The 22,005-nt window shown below is 35.4% G+C and overlaps 1 protein-coding gene and 1 pseudogene across 1 annotated transcript; one reads left to right on the forward strand and one right to left on the reverse strand.

The window, feature by feature from the left end:
• Window positions 1–5,879: 5,879 nt before the first annotated feature.
• On the reverse strand, window positions 5,880–7,199 carry LOC126777229 (homeobox protein Hox-B4-like; annotated as a pseudogene).
• Window positions 7,200–7,734: 535 nt separating this feature from the next.
• On the forward strand, window positions 7,735–21,903 carry LOC126777323 (disintegrin and metalloproteinase domain-containing protein 10-like). The gene is made up of 15 exons (XM_050500325.1): window positions 7,735–7,744; window positions 7,850–7,972; window positions 8,389–8,577; window positions 9,067–9,179; window positions 9,626–9,754; window positions 10,053–10,167; window positions 10,358–10,553; window positions 11,128–11,291; window positions 11,538–11,732; window positions 12,639–12,747; window positions 13,163–13,274; window positions 19,261–19,419; window positions 20,002–20,161; window positions 20,928–21,100; window positions 21,781–21,903. The coding sequence occupies exons 1-15, from the start codon at window positions 7,735–7,737 to the stop codon at window positions 21,901–21,903; spliced, it is 2,070 nt and encodes a 689-aa protein (XP_050356282.1).
• Window positions 21,904–22,005: the final 102 nt, after the last annotated feature.

The raw sequence follows: 22,005 nt of genomic DNA on the forward strand, positions 1-22,005 counted from the left end.
AGCATACCATGGTTGGACCATGTATCGGACTAAACATATCGTATAGGTCCATTCACGATACGGTCACATCTACGACGAGAGCGCGAAATTTGTATTAATTCATTACATTCACAGATATAACGGCAGCTTAGTTAATATACATCAATACAAATATTTATGTTTTCTTCTTTGTTTTATTATTGTTAAAAACTCTTTGTTACCAGAAATAAGCCTTAATATTTTCCTACGTCAAGATAATGCATTCACAGATATATTTTCATGAGTTTGTTTATATTTTTTATAAGACTCACGATTTATATTTATATATTTTACTGAACGAGGCAAGACCAAGTCATATACACTGGGCCGTTAATATATAAAACTAATGAATTGATAATACTCTTTGGGAATGAAACTGTTGTGCCCGAGGAGATTTAAATAAAAATATCGATATATTCCTAGTAAACAGCAATAAGAGACGAGATGACTCAATGGCTAGACCTCGTGAATCTTAGAATAGATTGCGGGTTCAAACCCAGAGAAAGAATATATATAATTTGTGTGTATAATTGAAGGAGGAACTAGCATTTGTCGGATGAAAATCATGTATGTATGTAACCCGCTATGGAGCGTAGTGGTTTAAGCTCAAACCGTCTCCTCTAAAGGGAAAAAGACCTATAAGACTTTTAAACAACACACAACAATTAAAATGTATATCTCAAAGTTCCTTTCGCCAGTTTTCAGATCTATTTATTTCGTTTCAAACTGGTTGTTGATTTTGGACAAGATTTTGACTTCGATAACACTTCGTAAATGTAAATAAAGAAATAAAACTATAAAAATCAAATATTTACCTATTATGAAACATTGCCTAGCCTATTGCATAGCCTATAGCGTTACATATAAATATATCCTGTATGCTTCATAAGTATTCATCATATTTTTGTATTATTATCTTTATAAATCTTTAGTCTAAAAATTACACAGGTATCCGGCATACTCTAGACATAGCCTTCGGGCAAACTGTCAAATAATTAATCAAAGACAAAGAGATGAAACCATAGACAAATTACTACTTTTTACTAATTTGATATATTCCTAACAATATCAATAGATTATCTTTTAACCATCTTCGAATAAGCCAATCGATCGGCCTTAGGTACTTATAATCTATTATTTTACGCTAAGAAGTGGACGGCAAAGTTGACAGCATTTAAAGGGAATGCATAATTATCTTTTTTCAAAGTAAAGCATAAAGTAACTGGCTTTACCTACATATAAATACTGTTGTTTGTCTTTGTCTTTCGAATTTCAATTCAGAGATAACAGAAAGAGAGGTATCAGGTTAACCAAAGAACCGCTACATAACGTTTATAACTAAGACTGATATTTCTGTATACCTTAATGACTTTAACCGCAGAGGTTAGCCAGTTAGCAATTAGCTGGTCGAGAACAGATTACTTCTAACTTCTAACCGACTGATTGAAACGAAAGTTTATTTTCTGGTCAGAATTTAAATCTTGTAAACCACTTCCGGCTTTGGGGTTAAAATACGGTTGGAAATTGTATTATTCTTTTTATTAATGACGAAGATAGAAAAGTAATCAAAGCAAAGCAAAGATAAACATGTACGTGAATTCATAAATGTATAAAAACACTATTGTAATTGTGTATTGTATAGTTGTAATAGTATAGTATGGAGAAAATATTCTGGCTATGTTATTATTAACTCTTACACACGCACTTTACTAGTCCTCAATTAATATATAACAATATTATCCTTTAATTAAAATAAGATACAGGTAAATTAGCTTGGAGACGTTTTTGCGTTTGTAGTAGTGTACACACAGTGAGTAAAGCCGGAAAAAAATAGTTTTCGTTAGTTACCACGTGTCTCGAACTTTCGCATAGGTACCGTTGGAAGTGTCATGGCATTTTGTTTTTTTATTATTATTTTCTTACTAATTAAATCATGGTTTGATATATTATGGTAAATATGAATGCTATAATTAATTACATTAGCTGAGGAATAATTTATCGGTGTACGCATACTGTAGCGAGATGAGGATGACTACGAAATGTCTAAAGTTGGATATTCATGATTAAAATTACGTTTAATATGTGTAATATTAAATACCTACTTATAAAAGAATAAAGTGTTTGTTTATTTATCTACTACATACGCAAAAACGTCTTTTTTATAGGCGGACGAGCAAATGGGCCACCTAATGGCAAGTGGTCACCGACACCCATAGACATTGGGATTGTAAGAAATGTTAACCATCGCTTACATCGCCACCAACTTTATGTTTCAACACCAACTTTTATGTTCCTTGCGCCTGTAATTACACTGACTCACTCACCCTTCAAACCGGAGCACAACAATCCCAAGTACTGCTGTTTTTCGGTAGAATATCTGATGAGTGGCTGGTACCTACCTAGACGAGCTTGCACAAATCGCTACCGCCAGTACAGTCTCCAAGCTGATTTCACGGTAAAGCCTATATGCTTTAAAACAAATTTCATTCCGCGCCGATTTTGAACCGAGATTTATATTGAATATAACAATATTTTTTTAAGCTTGTTTGTCTGTCATATTCGATTTCTTATTCAGTTATTATTATTAAAAGTTTATAAACACTGTTTTTCTTTAAGCTGTGCAAGAAAGATAGTTTTACTATAATTGGTGTGTTTTTATATGAAACGTTTATTTTATATAAGAATATTAAAATATATTAGGGCGTTTCCAACGCGACACGTTTTACTAATCATAAAAAAAATATACAACCGTAATTATTTATCTGGTTTTGTTTAAAATTACGGCAAGTTAAATAGAATCATCAGACGAAGTTGAAAACTTAAATTGTTTAAAATTAAAACAAACAAAACGGAAAACAATTTATTTATTTTTTCAATTTATATATTACATTTCAGAACGAATAATTCTTCTAATAATAACTCTCAATTAGTCTTATAAATAATCTATAATTATATACTACAATTATATATATATATATATATATATATATATATATATATATATATATATATATATTTTACTTGTAGTATAAAGCGAAGTTGCCTTTACAAAAATAGAGTTTTCGCTTATTCTCAATAGAGTACGGAACCCGTGACGCGCGTGTCCAATTCATTCTTAGCTGTTTTTTTTTCTATTTGTATTCAATCCCTTCGTTCGTCTCTTTACTCATGCAAATACGAACGAACGAAAATAGCAAAAAAAGTTATTAAAATGTATGCATTGAAACCAGTTAATCGTTTCGGAGAAATATGGCAATGCACATACGAACAGATCATACAATAGTATTTTATTTTAACTTTAAATCGAACTTACATTTTTTTAAGCCGAGAGTCGAGATGGTTCAATTGTTAGAGGTCATTCGGGGTCAACTGGAAGGTTATATATTATAGGTCAATCTTCACTAGTATTATGAATACGATAAAATTTGGTGTGAAGCAAGCTTGAAACAAAAGAAGGAAAGGTCACAGGTTACTTTTTTTAGTTAGTCTAGTCGCGCTACGTTACAATTCAATTACGTTAAATTAAAGGTCCGTAAATAAATGGCTGTTTCCCACAGCTGGGCATTCAGATGAATATGGAGCTTATTCATACACTTTACTTCTGGTTGGTGGATATATGGGAGTTCCTCACCCGATAAATGCAGAACCTCCTGTTGTTTTCTTTTACCATGGACCACGTGATTCTTTTAAAACAAATTAATCAGTTAATCGTTATATAGAACAATATCTTTTTAGAAAAACTTCTTTGCACAATTACATAAATTTTATTTATTTTAATATCTATGACGGTTTGGAGCTTATTCCACCACGCTGCTCCAATGCGGTTTGGTGGAATACACATGTGGCAGAATTTCAGTGAAATTAGACACATACAGGTTTCCTCGCGATGTTTTCCTTCACCGTTAAGCACGAGATGTATTATAAACACAAATTAAGCACATGAAAATTCAGTGGTGCTTGCCCGGGCTTGAACACACGATCAGTTAAGATTCACGCGTTCTAACCCAGTGGTTATCTTGGCTCACAAAAAAGGAGAGCAGTGGGACATTCACAGCCTGTTACTGGTAATATCCGATAAATACAGGGCATGCTTTTTCAAAAAGTTTGCCTAAACTATACTTTACTACATAGATACAAAATCAAGTCAAGTCAGTTATCAAAACAAATATTCGATTACAGTAGACATAAAAAATATTGTTCCAAAATATAAAGTAATAAATAGGTTGGTAAGTAATTAGTATTTCTGAAATATATTTTACATAAGAGGTTTTTATTATTTGCCTACAGTTTAATCCTTTTAAATTGTTTTTATATCAATTTATTAATCAAATATTATTTTTACCATACTATGGCAAAAACAAAATTAAGGTTCTGAATTTATCTGTCTACATGTCTTCTAAACTACGTTATAATTTTATAAATGACGTATTTAAAAGGCGCATGTGTGATCTTTAATATTTTTGTAAAAAAAATTAACAATTTGACAACTCGCGCTTCGCCTATTACTCATACTAAATCCGAAACGTTCTAATGCTTGTGCAAAGTTTAAATTAAATCTCATGAAAGATACATAATTGTTAGCAAAATTATTTTTCACATAATTATAGCATTATATATATATAAATTTAATATATTAATCATAGAATGTCATTCATGGTCCACGTCAACTGTCGTGACTATTTGACATGTATGACAAAATTCTATTCAAATCACTAAGTTGATTAAAGAAAGTTCTATAATTACTCACGTATTGATTGTCTAAGCAGTTCAAATGCCGGCGCCTTGCTAACAACGTGATACAAACTATTATGATTATATCAATGATGCAACTTTGACTGTTGAATAAAATAAATTTGTAATTCGTTTGTACTGATTACTAATTATATAATTTACACATAGAATGTTCTTATTGTTAATTGTTTGAATAAAAGTAATTATTGTCTATGCCTTTTTCATGTGAAACATGCGCTTCGGTGGTAAGACCTAATTGTATGCCGTGATGACGATCATCGTGATTCCTGTCTCATGACTCGTATACTATATAGGCATATTTGGTTAGTTTATACTTTTATTATAATAAAAAAATATTTAATTATTTTACTTGATTTTCATGGATGGATGTTTTATATCAGCCAAGTATCTTTATCAAGTATATATTATTACTGTATTACAAAAATATGCTCGGGTACGTTCTGCTCTTTATTAGATTGTATTCCTTCTTTATATAACTCTGTATAGGTTATCTATGACAAAAAACTATAAAATCTATTATAATAATAATAATAATAAAATCCTGGGACATTTTTCAAACACGGCCATCTGATCCCAAATTAAGCTTGTACAGAGCTTGTGCTATGGAAACCAGACAACTGATATACTACATATACTACTTTTCTTTTTGTAAATACATACTTATATAGATAATTACACCCAGACTCAGGACAAACAGACATGTTCATGCACACAAATGTCTGTCCTGGGTGGGAATCGAACTCACAACCTTCGGCGTGAAAGGCAAGTATTCTACCAACCACGCCAACCGGCTCAAATATAGGTATACATATTAAATAATATGATATGACTATCAATTACATTTATCTAAACAAACATCCAATTTATGACTGATATATATACTAGTGTTTATAATTCATCTCGTGCTTAACGGTGAAGGAAAACATCGTGAGGAAACCTGCATGTGTCTAATTTCATTGAAATTCTGCCACATGTGTATTCTACCAACCCGCATTGGAGCAGCGTGGTGGAATAAGCTCCAAACCTTCTCCTCAAAAGGGAGAGGAGGCCTTAGCCCAGCAGTGGGACATTAACAGGCTGTTACTGTACTGTACTGATATATACTAGTATTACTAACACAACTTACATTAACTTAATTAGTTACATTATAATCACTTTATTACAAGTTATAAACACAAAGGAATGGTAAGTATTACATGAGAGTTCGTCAATGAAAATATAGCATCTTCTTTACATTCTAAAGATTATAAGGCAGTGAGACCATATTCTGATTTTATGACTGGCGCGTTACCTGCACCGATACCGGTTCCGCAACCCGTATTGCCAACTGGCGAACCGTGGGCGGATAAATTGGCAACCAGTGACGGGTCATGCCTGCATGTATACCCATCATGTGTAAGTGATGAGCTGTCATCTGGTGTCCAGGGTACATCTGGCTGCCAGGATGCGACATGGGACTTATTGATGGATCGTGTGACATATTTTACTGCGCGCCAACACAGTGTAATTCGTTCATGATGTTGTCAGTTACATTTTCTATGCTGTCTGACCGTCCATTGTTGTTTGATTTCTTCTTATCGTTATTATTTGTATTCTTACTCGATCTACTCTTGTGTGGCTCCTTTAGTCGTAGTCGTCGTGACGCCGGCTGGATTAGTTTTGCTTCTAACGTTTTTGGTTTTCGGTAAATTATTGTCCTTTTTCCATTTCGCTCTTCTATTCTGAAACCAGATTTTTATTTGTTTCTCCGACAGGACTAAAGTGTGAGCCATTTCTATTCTTCTTCTTCTAGTAAGGTACCGATTGTAATGAAACTCTTTTTCCAATTCTAATGTTTGATACCTGGTATACGTTGTCCGTTGCCGTTTCGGCAACATTCCCAGTTGAAAAGTTCCGTTTGAAGCCCCGGCAACATGAATCTTCTTCATCCAAGGGTAGATTACTCTGCCTGTATTATCGAAACATATTGAGGAATCATCGTCTTCAACGGGAGGCCTGTCTAGAAGCATCCTCTCATCGTCCAATTCAGACCCAGGAGGGCCTTTACGGTCTAGGGCCTGAAGTTTCCTCCCAGCGACCGCCGCCTCTTCTGTATGTCTTTCTAACCGTAACCCAAGCTCCGCTAGTCCTGGCGTAGCGTCATTATGAGAAGGAATATAACCGTGATCAGCATCAGATGGATGAGACGGTTCGGGAGGCCTCGGCGGTAGTGCGACAGGTGGGTGTTGCGGTATCGGGTGGTAATAATCTCCGTACCAGCACCAGTACTCCGTGGCGACTTGCACGGGATACTGGTAGCCTAATTGTAAATGTTGATGCTGATAGTATTCTCCTGGCGGTATGTAGTCCGCCTGCCTGCACTCTTCAGAGGGTGGGAATTTTGGATCGGGCTGTGGTTGATATCCACCGTTCATGAGGAAGGAGCTCATCGTGGGCGTGGTCGATTCGGCGCATCACATCCCAATACGCCTGTTAATATGGCCGCCATTCAACAATCGCAGAACGGGAACATTTTTTTCTTATATCAAATTTAAACAGTCCACAAATCATTCACTCACAAAGTTCTAAAACAAACATAAAAGCAGTAATTGTTAAAATATTAGAACAATATTATTGCCAAGTCATTTGATTTATCACTTTTTGATAATAAACAATAGCTGAGGCGCGCTGCCCAATATACACTGCCCAACACCAATTACATTTAATGTAAATGGTATGTGTAATTGATAGTGTATCGTAACATGAAATCTTCATTCTATTAAAGCTTAGTTTGTGTTCAAATTCGTAAACGGGTTTTTTCCATTCAAAATTCGATCATAAGTATTAAAAAAAAAATAATGACATTGACAGTTTATTGTGCGCGTCAATAATGCAGAATCGTATTTTATGAATTTTATTCATTAAATATGTCAAATTAACATCAAATAATTTAAATTTAGGATCAATGATATTACTTATGTCGGTATGGTTATGTGTTAGGTCCATACAAAAAATATTAAGTACAAAGAATATCAAAATTCAACAATGACCTGGATTCTGTTTTTATTTTTTCCATTATTTTTTCCATTTCCGGTAAAAGGCTTAGATCTTAAAGAAAAAATGCAAAGGGCAGAAAAGATATGTAGCGCCTATGGATATCAAGTTTTGGAAGCAAAGTTTGTACAGGAAAAACATTTGCTCTGTTTAAAGTTACAGTCTTTAGGTACCAGTATTGAATATTTTTTTTTATAATTATAAATCATAATTATCTTAATAGAATTTAACTTAGTATAAATTATAAATTAATTATCTATCAAAGTTAAGTTTTAGTCTGTATATAAGTAATTATCGAAAGCATTTTGGCAATTTGTCTGTCTACCTTTGCCTAGTATATGCAAATTGAATATAAATAAAAAAATAAAGTTATTTATTAAAAAAAATCATAAAATATTTATTACAATTATTTGAAAACAGTTCAAATGCAGTAGAGTAAAGTCTAAATACTTGATGATATAAATCATTTTATTAAATATCATAACACAATTATACATTCAAAAAATGCAACACAATTATTTGAAATGTTAACTTCATAAATTTATTTATCTTTGAATATGTTTAACGACATATTAATATTTACAGGGTTATCTCATTTAGCGTCAAATACTTCAGCATTATTCTTAGACCCTGAATCGAATAACGATGCGAAAGTACGCTTTCGTCTGGCAGATGTTACAATGGCATACGGTTTCCCAGTGAATAGTCCGACAGCTGGCTCGGCTGAGGGTTACATTGGCGATGACCATCATTTTTACGGAGTACTTCATTTGGGTATTACATAATATTGTATATAATTTTAACAATATTATTTCGAATATAAAATCGAAACATTACTTGTTTTTTGCCCTTTTTAATATGTTTATAATTAAACTTAAATAGTATATACATATGTATGTACTTCTACTCCTCTTGAGTAGAAGGTTATTGAGGATCTTATTATAATATCAAAGATATCAAAATAACATTTATTAATAATTAGTTATTTGTTAGAAGGGTGTGGGAGGCGTTACATATAAAAAAGCTTGAACCTCAAGGATAGCAGTTTATCCTTGCTTGGTTTGCAGCATTGGCAGTTTATCCTTGCTTGGTTGATACCAAGCTTGATAGCTTGCTTCATCAGTCGAATCATCTTTACAGACAATGTATCAAACATCATTATGAATCATATCATATGTCTTAAATTATGTTTAATTACCATGGGGGCTATGCTCCCGTGAACCAAAATAAATAAATCATCATTTGATTTCAATTATATTAAAGGCAACCGTACTCTCCACGCTGATCCATATGGAAAAGACGATCCGAATTTTTTTTTCGGTGTTCTTGAAAACGATAACATGGTTGCACCTGGGCGGTCTCGTCGAGATGACCAGGTGATCAGGTGAAGATGTATAACATATATAATAAATAATAATAATATATAAATAAATCTATGCCCTCTCTGGTTTAAACCATAACCAATTTTGCAGGCTCTTTTTAACTCTCTCTATCCTCTGTACAGTTATTATTTAAAGCCACAAGTATGCAAATTTCATCAAAACTGGTTCGACTTGAGCGTGAATACGTAAAAGACAATGTTACTTTAACATTTACATATAAGTAAGATATCAAATCACAAGCGTTCCCAAGGAGATATGACACCAGCCAGGCGATGGACCGTGAAATTCCATGCTATATTCATAATTCAATAATTCTTCCAATATTTACCCCTGATTGATATAGATAATCCTAGAAAATGTCAGCTTAGCATCTTTAATATAATGTTTCGCATGTAAAAATGATTTTTTTTATATATAAAACTTATTTACCTTTATTTCAGCTAGGTGCAGGTTTTTACCATCTCCCTTACTTCCCATACCGCATAGAACAGCGTAAGCCCCAGCCAGGAGTCGCAACCGCACGAATCTGCGACCTGCTGCTGCTGGCTGATAAGGAGTTCTTTGTAAAAGTAGATAAATATCAAAAGTCATCCATATTGTGTATATTATATATTATTTGATTAGTTGGAATCTTTTATTTGGAATCTTAATAAATGTATAATATAAAATAATATTGTCATGAAACTATAGAATACATCTAGTTTTATTAAGTAATAGATGGCGATCAGGACCCTGAACGATTTCTGCTACGGCGCCCATTCTAAAAGGTGTCTAGACAACTGAACACAAAACTATAGTGACCCCAAATAAATGACATAAAACAAAGGGAATTATGACGATAAATAATGATATAAGTTTTCTTTTCAGGATGCGAATTCTAGCCTCAACCACGTTGTCCGAAGAATGATTCATGCAGTTGCACAGGCCGATATTATATTCAGAAACGCTGACTTCAACGAAGATGGTGTCCCAGATAACATCGGTAAATATCCCAGATAATAATGTTACTATTTTCCACTCGCGGCTACGCCTGCGTGTGTTAGGTCCCCTTTGTCCATTTCTATATCACTGACAACATGTACTCAAAATTTCATGATTATCAATTGAGTAATAACACTTAAGATTTGACGCAATTACAATACTCGTATAAATATATAACAAAATACTTTCAGGTTTCTCTGTAAAATATATCCTCGTCCTCACATCTGATGAGACCAATAACAGGGTGTTCGGAGACTTGGCAAAAGACCGCGAAGTAGACGGTAGAAATTACCTCATGCGCTTCGCAAGATTGCGGCGTCTGTCTGAGGTCTGTCTCGGAGTCGCTTTCTCTGGACATGCTTTTCATAATAGAACACTCGGATTAAGGTGATTAATAATTTGGAAAAAATATGGTAAATATTGTATTTAGTTTATTCTAATTTGTCTGTGTTTCAATTAAATACCGATGGTTGGGCTTAACGTAGGTCTCGGTGGTACTCGTTCATAAATAATTATTGTACCATCTTGTGGTTATAAAAGCTATGGGCCATACTACTGTATTTCGATGTATATGAGAATGAACCAATCTAATTACAGGCCCAAGATACACTTATGTGAGGGATAGGCATAAGGGACAGATAGTTTACCTACCTTTTTTTTACGCTGGAAAAACGCATTACGCGTTTCCCCCGCGGGAACAGTAGTCGCTGGTGTACAGGGCGACGAGTGCGCCCCGAATATCGGAATACCCACAAAAAAATCAGCGGTACCCTTTTCATCTTAATGAGAAGCGCCACGGGATCGCTTGCACATGCTACCGTGACGATAATTTACCTACCTACTGTAAATAAAAACTTCCTACATATAGTTTATACTGTTTATATAGGATGATCGAACATATACTTATTATCACTTGGCTAATTTACTCGTATGACACCTTAAAATAAATTAAAAAATCTAGTTTCACATCTCTGGGCGGAGGTATGGGCGGCGCTGCGGGCGGTCTCTGCGACCGTCGCGCGTTCGGTAGATCTTTCAATACTCTTGCGCTTGCGCACGCAACCGTCGAACTCAATCAACGTGTTCCTGAGAGGATCTCAGCTCTAACATTGGCACATGAAATAGGTATTTATTATCACTTCATTTTAAGTTTATATGTGCATTTAAGAAATCTTAAAAATAGCGTATTTATATTCATTTGAGCTAAAGAAAGATAAATGACGAAGAATATGTCAAATCTTTATAACAGAATTTTTAAATTAAATACCCAGAAACGTTGTATATTATTCCAGCCTTATAAGTTAATCAATGAGGCAGTTAAACCACCATCATAATTAGTAAATTAAACACTCATTGCAATTTTTTATATAGGTCATAGTTTCGGTGCACATCATGATGATCGCTTTCCCAACCCGGAATGCCAAGGATACCTCATGGGCTCGCAATCGTCACCGTTCACCACCCACCACCTTGAGTTCTCACTTTGCAGCAAGCGACTTATAGCAGCCACCTTGAGTAGCATGAGTTACTGTTTGTCAGAAATTGATAAGCCTTTTTGTGGTAATGGTAAGTTTTAAGGTCTTAGCGTTCAAATTCCTTTGGAAATATAGCAAGACATTTTCAGTAACTTTTTTTAATGAAATAAGCAAATAGGCCACCTGTTAGTATGTGGTCATCACCACCCATAAACAGAATATTAATCATTCCGTACCGTGGAAACTAAGATGTTATGTACCCTGTAATTATACTAATTCACTTACCATTTAAACCGGAAAAACAGCAATAGTAAGTATGTCTGTTTGGCTCAGTAAATACTACCAAGATATTACCGTAACAGCCTGTGAATGTCCCACTGCTGGGCTAAAGGCCTCCTCTCCTCTTATTGAGGAGAAGGTTTAGAGCTTATTCCACCACGCTGCTCCAATGCGGGTTGGTAGAATTCACATGTGGCAGAATTTCAGTGAAATTAGACACATGCAGGTTTCCTCACGATGTTTTCCTTCACCGTAAAGCACGAGATGAATTATAATCACAAATTAAGCACATGAAAATTCAGTGGTGCTTGCCCGGGTTTGAACCCACGATCATCGGTTAAGATTCACGTGTTCTTATCACAGGGCCATCTCGGCTACCACCAAGATATTAACCAAAATAATAATAAAAACCACATCTCTACTACCAAGATATTAAGCGAAAGTTTTTAGCTAAAAATCTGAGCATGCACTAACTTTCATATGCTTAATTTGCGTTTATAATCCATCTCGTGCTTGGTGTTGAAGGTAGACAAACATCTTGAGAGTGCAGATTGCATGAGTCACATGAATTTCATCCCCAAGTGAATCAAAGTGGTGTTAAAACCTCTGAGCATTCTTCTTACGTGACTATGATGCCTTTGCCCAATAGTGGAATATTTATGGGTCTCTTAGCTTTACTGTATATTTGATACATCGACAATGGTATGGTGGTTTTCAGGTGTAGTGGAAAATGGAGAAGCGTGTGATTGTGGTCTTCCCTCCCACTGCATGTTTAAAGATCCATGTTGCACTCCTCGCGCGGGAGGTGCTCTCGCATTAGAAGAATGGTTAGTTTTAATTATTTAGGTTATTATATAGAGTATATTGCCTGTTATTTTCCAAAGTTTAGAAAACTCGATTTATAAAACAATTCAAAAAGCTTCCTCGAAGATTACATATAGACAGTTACATTTCTAACTTTGAGAGTTGCTATTCGTATTACTAATGGCGTATTACCATATTCAAGAAATGATTCGTTCGAGTGCAACACGGTGAAATAAGGCCCAAAACTATCCACAAAATGCTCATCTGCTGGGTTTCTTATCCCAGCAGACGAGCATTTACAGGCTGTCACTTTTTTTTTTCTTTACTATCCGTAAGGAAAACGAACCGTTTTTCGAATATATTAACTGAGCTTTTATTGACATTAGTAACTATAAAAGAAAATTATTAGTTCGATAAAGATATTGGCATATTTTTCAGGACATTGCACAAAGAAGGTTGCTCTGTAGCGCCTAAAGCGGCCTGTCACCCTTCACAAGGGCTCTGCTGTAATGCGAATTGTGAATACGCTAATCTAACAGCGAGCGGCATTGTAAGTTACATAACACCATGTTTATTTCCGAAAAAATATACTCTATATAATTTAATTGTATAATGTACAAGCTACCCGTCCCGATTTCGCACGGGTAGAATAAGGGTCTACATAACACGTTTATATTGAAGAACAAACATACAAACATAAAAAGCATCTTGTTTTTGTTGGGCAAGAAACGTTCGTGGGCGAATGCAGAACAACTAACTCAAGTTTTATCACAATATGATCAATGATTTAGGAACGCATAGAGGACAAACATACATTCATTTTATTTATATATGTGAGAGAACGGGAGACAAAATTAATAGTAAAACCAATTTATAAGAAAACAAAGTATATTTAATACAATAACAAGTTATTATACTTATTTCTAAACACTGAGTACAATTAATTCGATAAATAAAAATAATTAAGTTAAATTACATAATTAACAGAATAAATACAAAAATACGCTCACCTGGGTAATTACCAAACAAACAGTTCAGAGCACCGATAGTGCCGTGTTCAACACTGAACCACTTCTGATCTGTTGATTTTTTTTCTGAATGAATGTGTGCTGTTGGCCCTATTGGCCTTTACAGCGTCACCGGGCGTTGGGGCGTGGACTCCGCCTTGACTTTCGAACCGTCTCGGGCTCTAGATGACGTCCATCCTGAGGATGTCTCCTACGAGATCGCACCTCGGCTCAGAACGTAGTCGAAGGGGTGGGAAGCGCTTCTGTACGAAGCACCATACTAAATCACGACCGATTTCGTGATGTAGCAAGTCTAGGACCTCGTTTCCGCCGGCGGAAACGATGTAAGATCTGTTGATCTGTTGACATCTGTCGAGCCTTATATAAAGACTTGTCATTTGAATCAATTGAACAACCGTGTTATAAGACCGGAACTTGATTAAAAAATATTATCTCCCACGCGGCCATTCTGACGAGCAGCCTGTATGGCTCGCGAATTAAAAGAAAACATAGATTAAAGTCTTATAGATACATACAATAATTTACATCGTATACATATTAATCTTTACTTAACAATTAAAAATGTGCCAAATCACATGGCTAAGCATTCAATATCTACCAACTCACATGGTATATTGTCAAATCATATGACAATCAAACATTTGCCAAATCACAGTGGCAATGTTCAGCCAAATCACATGACTTAACATCCACTATGTACCAACTCACATGGTATATTGTCAAATCACATGACAATCACACATTTGCCAAATCACAGTGGCAAAGTTCAGCCAAATCACATGGCTTTTAATATCCAATATGTTCCAACTCACATGGTATATTGTCAAATCACATGACAATCACACATTTGTCAAATCACAGTGGCAAAGTTCAGCCAAATCACATGGCTTTTAACATCCAATATGTATCAACTCGCATGGTATATTGTCAAATCACATGACAATCACACATTTGCCAAATCACAGTGGCAAAATTCAGCCAAATCACATGGCTCTGAATATCCGATATCCACCAACTCACATGGTAAAATTGTCAAATCACATGACAATCCGATATCTGCCCAATCACATGGCAAGTTGCCAAATCACAGTGGCAACCGCGTTTACACAACACAAACAATAGTTTCTTAACCATAACAATTACATATATTCATATTTTAATTAAAACATTTGTGAAAGCAGTGGACGTTGGCCAGGCGACCACTCCTCACACAAGTGCTTGTGCTAAACGTACTATTAATTGCTAACTGCACTACACATACAACATCCTTCCAACCTCTCCTGGCTGACGTATTTTCAGCAATGATAAAGCAGTTTGTCAATACTTTCATCATTCGCTCGACTTGCCCATTTGCACGACTAACGCCACTAGCGATAAAATGTATTTCTATTGACCAACGGTCGCAAAAACTTCTAAATTCCTTGCCCGTATATGATCACAAACTATTCTTTTAGGGGACCCAAATGTATAAATTCTTTAAGACAATTAAGAGTAGCTAAGGCAGTAAGATTATTGACGGGTTTCATGTAACAATATTTTGTAAAAGCGCCTATGAATACAACGACGTACTGTTTTACAGATTTATTGCCACTTAATTTGCCAGTTGTATCCATATGAACTGTGTGAAAAGGAACGGTAGGCTTATCAATTGAGGCTTGAAGGGAAATTTGACGTGAACCAGAATGACTTTTATTTACTTTGCATGTAAGACAATTATCAATAAACTTGCGAGTACATTTAGACATATTTGGGAACCAAAACTTTTCTCTGATCTTATCTAATGTTTTTTCCCAACCAAGATGTTTAAGAGAGTCATGATAAATTTGTAAGATATGCCACCGATAACTTTTTGGAATGAAAAGACATTTTTTTATTTTATTATTTTTCGTGGAAAATGCACGATAAAGTGGCCCGTCTTGTAACTCATAACTGGATGCTAGATCCTTGTTGATACTACCATTTTTTATAGATTCAATAACATTTTTAGTTTCTAAATCATTACTCTGTTCTACCTCTAACCATGTAGTATAATTATTAACATAATTTATATTTATAGATATAGGATTGCGGCTTAAATAGTCAACGTGAGGTATACGATCACCTTTGCGATATTTAATTTCGAAGTACCCTCCCTCCCTCTGTGGTACTCCGCTGGTGATGCAAAGCAAAATCGCCATGCTGGGGATTGACGTTCGCTGCGACCTTAGTCCAAGGGATTACATCGAGGCTGTTATAAAAACAGCTTCACGGAAACTCGGAGTTCTGAACAAGGTGCGGCGTTTTTTCACGCCACAACAACTGTGCCTACTGTACAAAACACAGGTACGGTCTTGCGTGGAATATAGCTCGCACCTTTGGGATGGCTCCGCTAAGTACCTACTTGAGGCCTTGGACCGGTTGCAGCGACGTGCCGTACGCATTATTGGCGACGTAAAGGTCACAAACACCCTTGAACCTTTACAATTGCGTCGTGAGATAGCAGCACTGAGCGCTTTCTATCGACTGTATCACGGCGAGTGCTCTGAGGAATTATTCTCTCTAATTCCTGCTTCCCCCTTCCTTCTTAAGTCCACGCGAGCTGGTTCTCGATGTCACCGCCTAACTGTGACATCAATTCCATCGCGAACAAAGAAATTTGGCAACTCCTTTCTTTGTCGCACTTCCAAAAAATGGAATTCCTTACCAGCTCACGTGTTCCCCTCCTCTTACAACCCGGGTTCCTTCAAACGAGGCGTGAAGAGGCATCTTGCGGGCCGGCAAGGCGGAGGCGGCTAGTGCAGAACATTTTTCCCGTCTGTACTGGCCGTCGTCGCGTTTGGACTCTACTACCACTTACCATCAGGTGGAGTAGAGTCATTTGCCCTCCCGGCGAATATAAAAAAAAAAAAGTTAAATGACTAAGTATGCCCACCATCTGTGGACCCTGGGAAGAAGTTCTTTTTTGTTCCGGGATGCCTTAAGAGCATTACAATCGGTTACAACCTTAAACGGTATTCATAACAAATAGTGGCGGGAATGTATGATCGCTCGTACCACTGCTAAGGTTTCTAATTCATACGAGTGGTAACGACTTTCAATTTCAATGGTACGCATGCTAAAATATTCAACAACTTTTATTTGACTGTCATGTTTTTGAAAAAGATTACCTCCCAAGCCCGCAGAACTGGCATCGGTTTGAAGTTCGAAAGGTTTCGTGGAGTAAAACAACGTCAATACAGGTTCAGAAGACAGATGTTTAAGGATAGTGTTTCTAGCAGTATCATGTTCTAACAATAAATAAATATTTTCAATATGTCGTATTGTATAACCCTATCTGGAACTAAAACAAAATCTAACTCGATACTTAGGCCATCAACACAAACTAAACACACTTTTTTTCGCGTTGAATTAAATGAATTGTCACCAACCCCTCGCAAAAGTGTAGTCTCGTATGTTATTTTACCCTTAATGGAATCGGCTACCGTATCATGCATGAGAGAACATTCAGCACCACTATCTATTAAACATAAGTAATTACGATTTCTTATTTGAATGATTTTTGAACTTTTATTAGTCATTGTAAGAGAATTTATACGAGTGGATTTAACAAATTTTTGATTTTTTATTTAAAAGTTAGCAACAATTTTCAATATTATGGCCTTTTTTACTGCAATGAGCACAAATAGGAGCGGCAGGTTTTTAAACTAAATTCTTAGATTCGTTAGAGATTATTATTAATAACACGGCAATTTCTTTGTATATGACCTAGCTTGTGGCATTTATGGCAACGTTTTGATATAAAATCTGACATCATGTTAGGCTTGAGTCGTTTAGGAACAATAATGTGATCATACTCTTTACCAGGTCATTTGCGTTTATACGAGTTTAGACTTTGAATTAACTGTGGCAAATTTTTTGGCGTTAGTCTTAACAAATCAGAACGAATACGAGCATCCATCATAACTGAAATAACTGCCTCCACCAAGCGCTGTTCAGTCACCTTCACGCCAATCACCCTTTTCGCCAACTGCCATTTTCATGTAGCATATTCAGAAAGACTACTAGCTTGCTCACTTGTGTACTCAATGAAGACCTTTAAGTCATAGTAGTATCGCGTTTCATCTGCAAAAGTTCCAATTAGACCAGTTTTGAGTTCACTCCAGGTTAATAGATTTGTATAATTGCGACGTGCCCAATCGGCTGCACGCCAACGTAAATTATTTCTGGTTAAATTAAGAATTTCCCTGTTACTAAGCTCATATTCTTTTATAAGATCATCGATATTTTCACACCAAACTTGTACAGAATCAGTTCTGTCATAAGGGTCAAAAGCAGGTACGTAAATGAGTTCAAGACTTCGCGTTCTTGGTGCAGGTTTTTCAGTGGGCGGGTTAAAAGCTTTGGCAGTACTTTGAATTAATTGAGTCATCATTTCCTGCATCATGCTTTGCATCAAATTAATGGGAACAAAATCTACTGTCCTGGATTCACGGCTGTCACTTGCTGTTGTTGAATTGGTTGGAACCGCGTGACTGCTACTCGCCGCAGTAGATTCCCTTCGGGTTATTGCGCTGCTGGGTGATGACGTCTGGCTTTTTCGTGCAGAGTCGTTATTGCCACTGCCAGAAGCTATGCAACCCGCCGTATTTAGCCCCAGGATCGGATATGAAGCACCAGCATACTGCGGTGCTTGATTAGCTCGGAGATCTCGTGATTCGAAGCATCAGGTTCACCAACATTCATTTTGTTGCACCTAGAATCATAACAATTTCTCGCCGTAGTTGAGGTTACATAATCCCACTTCCGATGTGAGAGAACGGGAGACAAAATAAATAGTAAAACCAATTTATAAGAAAACAAAGTATATTTAATACAATAACAAGTTATTATACTTATTTCTAAACACTGAGTACCATGAATTCGATACATAAAAATAATTAATTAAATTACATAATTAACAGAATAAATACAAAAATACGCTCACCTGGGTAATTACCAAGCAAACAGTTCAGAACACCGATAGTGCCCTGTTCAACACTGAACAACTTCTGATCTGTTGACATCTGTCGAGCCTTATATAAAGACTTGTCATTTGAACAACCGTGTTATAAGACCGGAACTTGATTAATAAATATTATCTCCCACATATATAAAATATGTCATTGTATTATTGTTATAATTGTTTTTTTGTCTTTCTTTATTTACCTTTATACTATTAACTTATTGTCACTGAGCTTACTGATAGAGACCTTGCTCACACGCAGCTTTGAAGCGAACTGACAATTATCTTATGAAAGATATCGAGATGAGATCATAGACAATTTTAGTACTTTTTATTAGTTTTGACATATTCCTAACAATAATTAAAGAGTACTGGAATTTTTAAAATTTCACGTATATTTAAGAATATATTTTTAATTAGCAATGAGCACGATTTGAATAATAAACATAAATAAGAAATCAAAACAGTTAATTAATACTTAATTAATTTCTAATGTTACGTCTATTGTCTATTCGTATTACAAAAAGGACTGTACGATGCAAGAGAGACCTTGCACCTGTGAACAAGTCGAGCCGTCAGACTGTCGCTGCGGTCTCGGAGGGCGATGCTTGGAGGATAAAACGTGTCACGCCGCCGATTGTGCCATTTTAGGTCTTAGAGAGTGCAGCTGCGAGAAAACTGGACCGGTTAATGTATTTTTCTTTATATCTTACATACTTGGTGATAGGACTTTGTGCAAGCCCGTCCGGGTGGGTACAATCCTCAGATTACATATTCTACCACCAAATAGCTATACTTAGTATTGTTTATTTCCAATTTGAATGGTGAGTTAGCTAGTGTAACTACAGGTACCATAATAACTTAGTTCTCAAGGTTGGTGGCACCACCAAACTGGCGATGAAAAGAATGGTAATTATTTCTTACAGCGCTAATGTCTATGGGTGGTTGTGATCATTTACCATCCGTTGGTCCATTTACTCGTCCATTTAGTCGCAGTTACTTCCGACTCCACCCGTAGTTTTTCCATTATTCTTGGTCTCACCTAGACTACTTAATTAAAGTTCATTACAGTCGGTTTAGTGGTTTAGTCGTGTTAAGGTAACAAGCAGACAGGCAAAGTTACTTTCGTATATTATTTTCTATGTATGACACATTTATGGTAAATATAGTTTTTATTATTTAGTCTTAGATTGCGTCTGTATTTTCGACAGTTAATTATTTATTTTTCGTTTCGGGTCAACCTGTAAATATAACTGTTTTTTTTATAGGGGGGTGCATTGAGTAAGGCAAGAATGTGTGGCGTGTGTTGCCAAATAATAGCTGCTGGCGATGGCAAAAGTCATTGCGTTGGTGTTGAATTCGCTGCCAGAGCAGTAATGGCTTCAAATAAGCTGCCAAAGAATTGGCCTGACGAGGATTATAAAGGACGTTAGTATTTGTTCACTTCATGTTTTTTTTTTAAACGAGTTAAAACCTACTTCAATTCATAAAATAACAATATTTAAAAAAATCTGCAACGTATCACAATTGTAATTAATTTAGTTCAAATATTGAGGGCTTGGAGACGTTTTTGAGTCACACAGTGACTAAAACCGAAATAAACCTGTTTGCGCTAGCTACCACGCTCCTCGAATTCTGACAGAAATAGCGTCAGAAGTTTCAGTTTGTCTGTTATTATTTTCCTACTAATTCATTTATAAAAAAATATATGGCTGAAAGTAAAAATGAAACGCAAAAAAAAAATTCAATGAATATAAATACTATATGTAATCATATAATGAGATTAACTGAGGAAATATGTAATGCCATAAGTTTTTTTATAGAATAGGTGGACAGTCGGGCAAATGGGTCACCTGATGGTAAGTGGTCACCATCACCCATAGACATTGGCATTGTAAGAAACATTAATCATCCCTTACATCGCCAATGTTCTAACAATCTTGGGAACTAAGATGTTATGACCTTTGTGCCTGTACTTACGTAGATGAGCTTGCACAAAACTTGTAAAGAAATTAAGAAATATGTTTTATATATTTATTCTATTGAAGAGGAAAAGTGATTTTAGGGTAGACACGCCTTAGATACAATATCGGAACGAATTATCACAAGTTACGTGATTCATGTAAATTTTATGTAAACGTTGTTTGTCTGTCACAGATGTATGAAATTGTACATTATGTGGTGCAAATTTCAGCTAATATCACTCTTAGACTATGTGCGAATAAAGAGTGCAGGAAAGTTCGAATACGAGCTTGGCCTCCCGGCGACGCCTGTGTTTCGATGAATGTAGTGGGCATATGTTCACCGCGAGGATTGTGCAAGATGGTCGTCATAGCACCTGCGTCTAACATATACCCGGATGTAATGGTAGGTATTCTCGTACTTATAATATGATATTAAGCGTTAATAGCGCAATAGTATATGGGCCGTCTAGCGATGTAAAAAACGCGTATTCGGTCCTGACCTCTCGAGCTATTAACGTCCCCCACTCCTTACACAAAACTTTACGCTTAATTGGAGGGGCGATATCAGTAATTCCTCAAAAAAGTACCAGAGAAATTATAAAACGTAAAATGTATCAATATTAGCCATCTATAGTTTTGACGTAAGTTTGTCATAACATTGAAACTTAGAACATGAATGTCACGCTTGACACATCAATAGTCTAAATTTAATGCGGGTGAAACTGCGAAGCGTAGTTATTTATGTACTAATATTATACACTAAAAGTTCTCCGAAACACACTGCATCTTCTGGTATATTTTTAATGTATAACCCACATTCTTTCAAATCTTAAGCCATAAAACAACACTATAATATTTTCGATTCGCATACTTTGTAAAACAACTTTTTTTTTCTCTTTTGAGCGCAAATTATTCTGCCAATGTAACGTATAACAAAGATGACGCATATAAGATCAATCGGTTTAAATTTTTGAAGTGTTTAATAAAGATTAGTAGTAACTATGTAATATTAGTAGATATCTAGAAATTTAACAATTATTTTTTTGTGCGTAATTTGTTTTTTTAATAATACTTTCTTTACAGAGGGTTAAAGCAATGAAACATTCAGCAAGCACATCAAAAAAGGTTGACGTCAACATTTTAAGTTTAATCGTTCCAATTTTATATAACAGTATATTTATTTTTATACCCCTTGTATGTACTTGAGATTTTTGCTTTTTTTTTTAAACAATATAAAATTATTAAATACAAATAAATATTTATTTCCGCTAACATCTTTTTCGTGATTAAAGCGAGAAAAGAAAATAT

This window comes from Nymphalis io, chromosome 22, assembly GCF_905147045.1.
Source record: "Nymphalis io chromosome 22, ilAglIoxx1.1, whole genome shotgun sequence".
Lineage (NCBI taxonomy): Eukaryota > Metazoa > Arthropoda > Insecta > Lepidoptera > Nymphalidae > Nymphalis > Nymphalis io.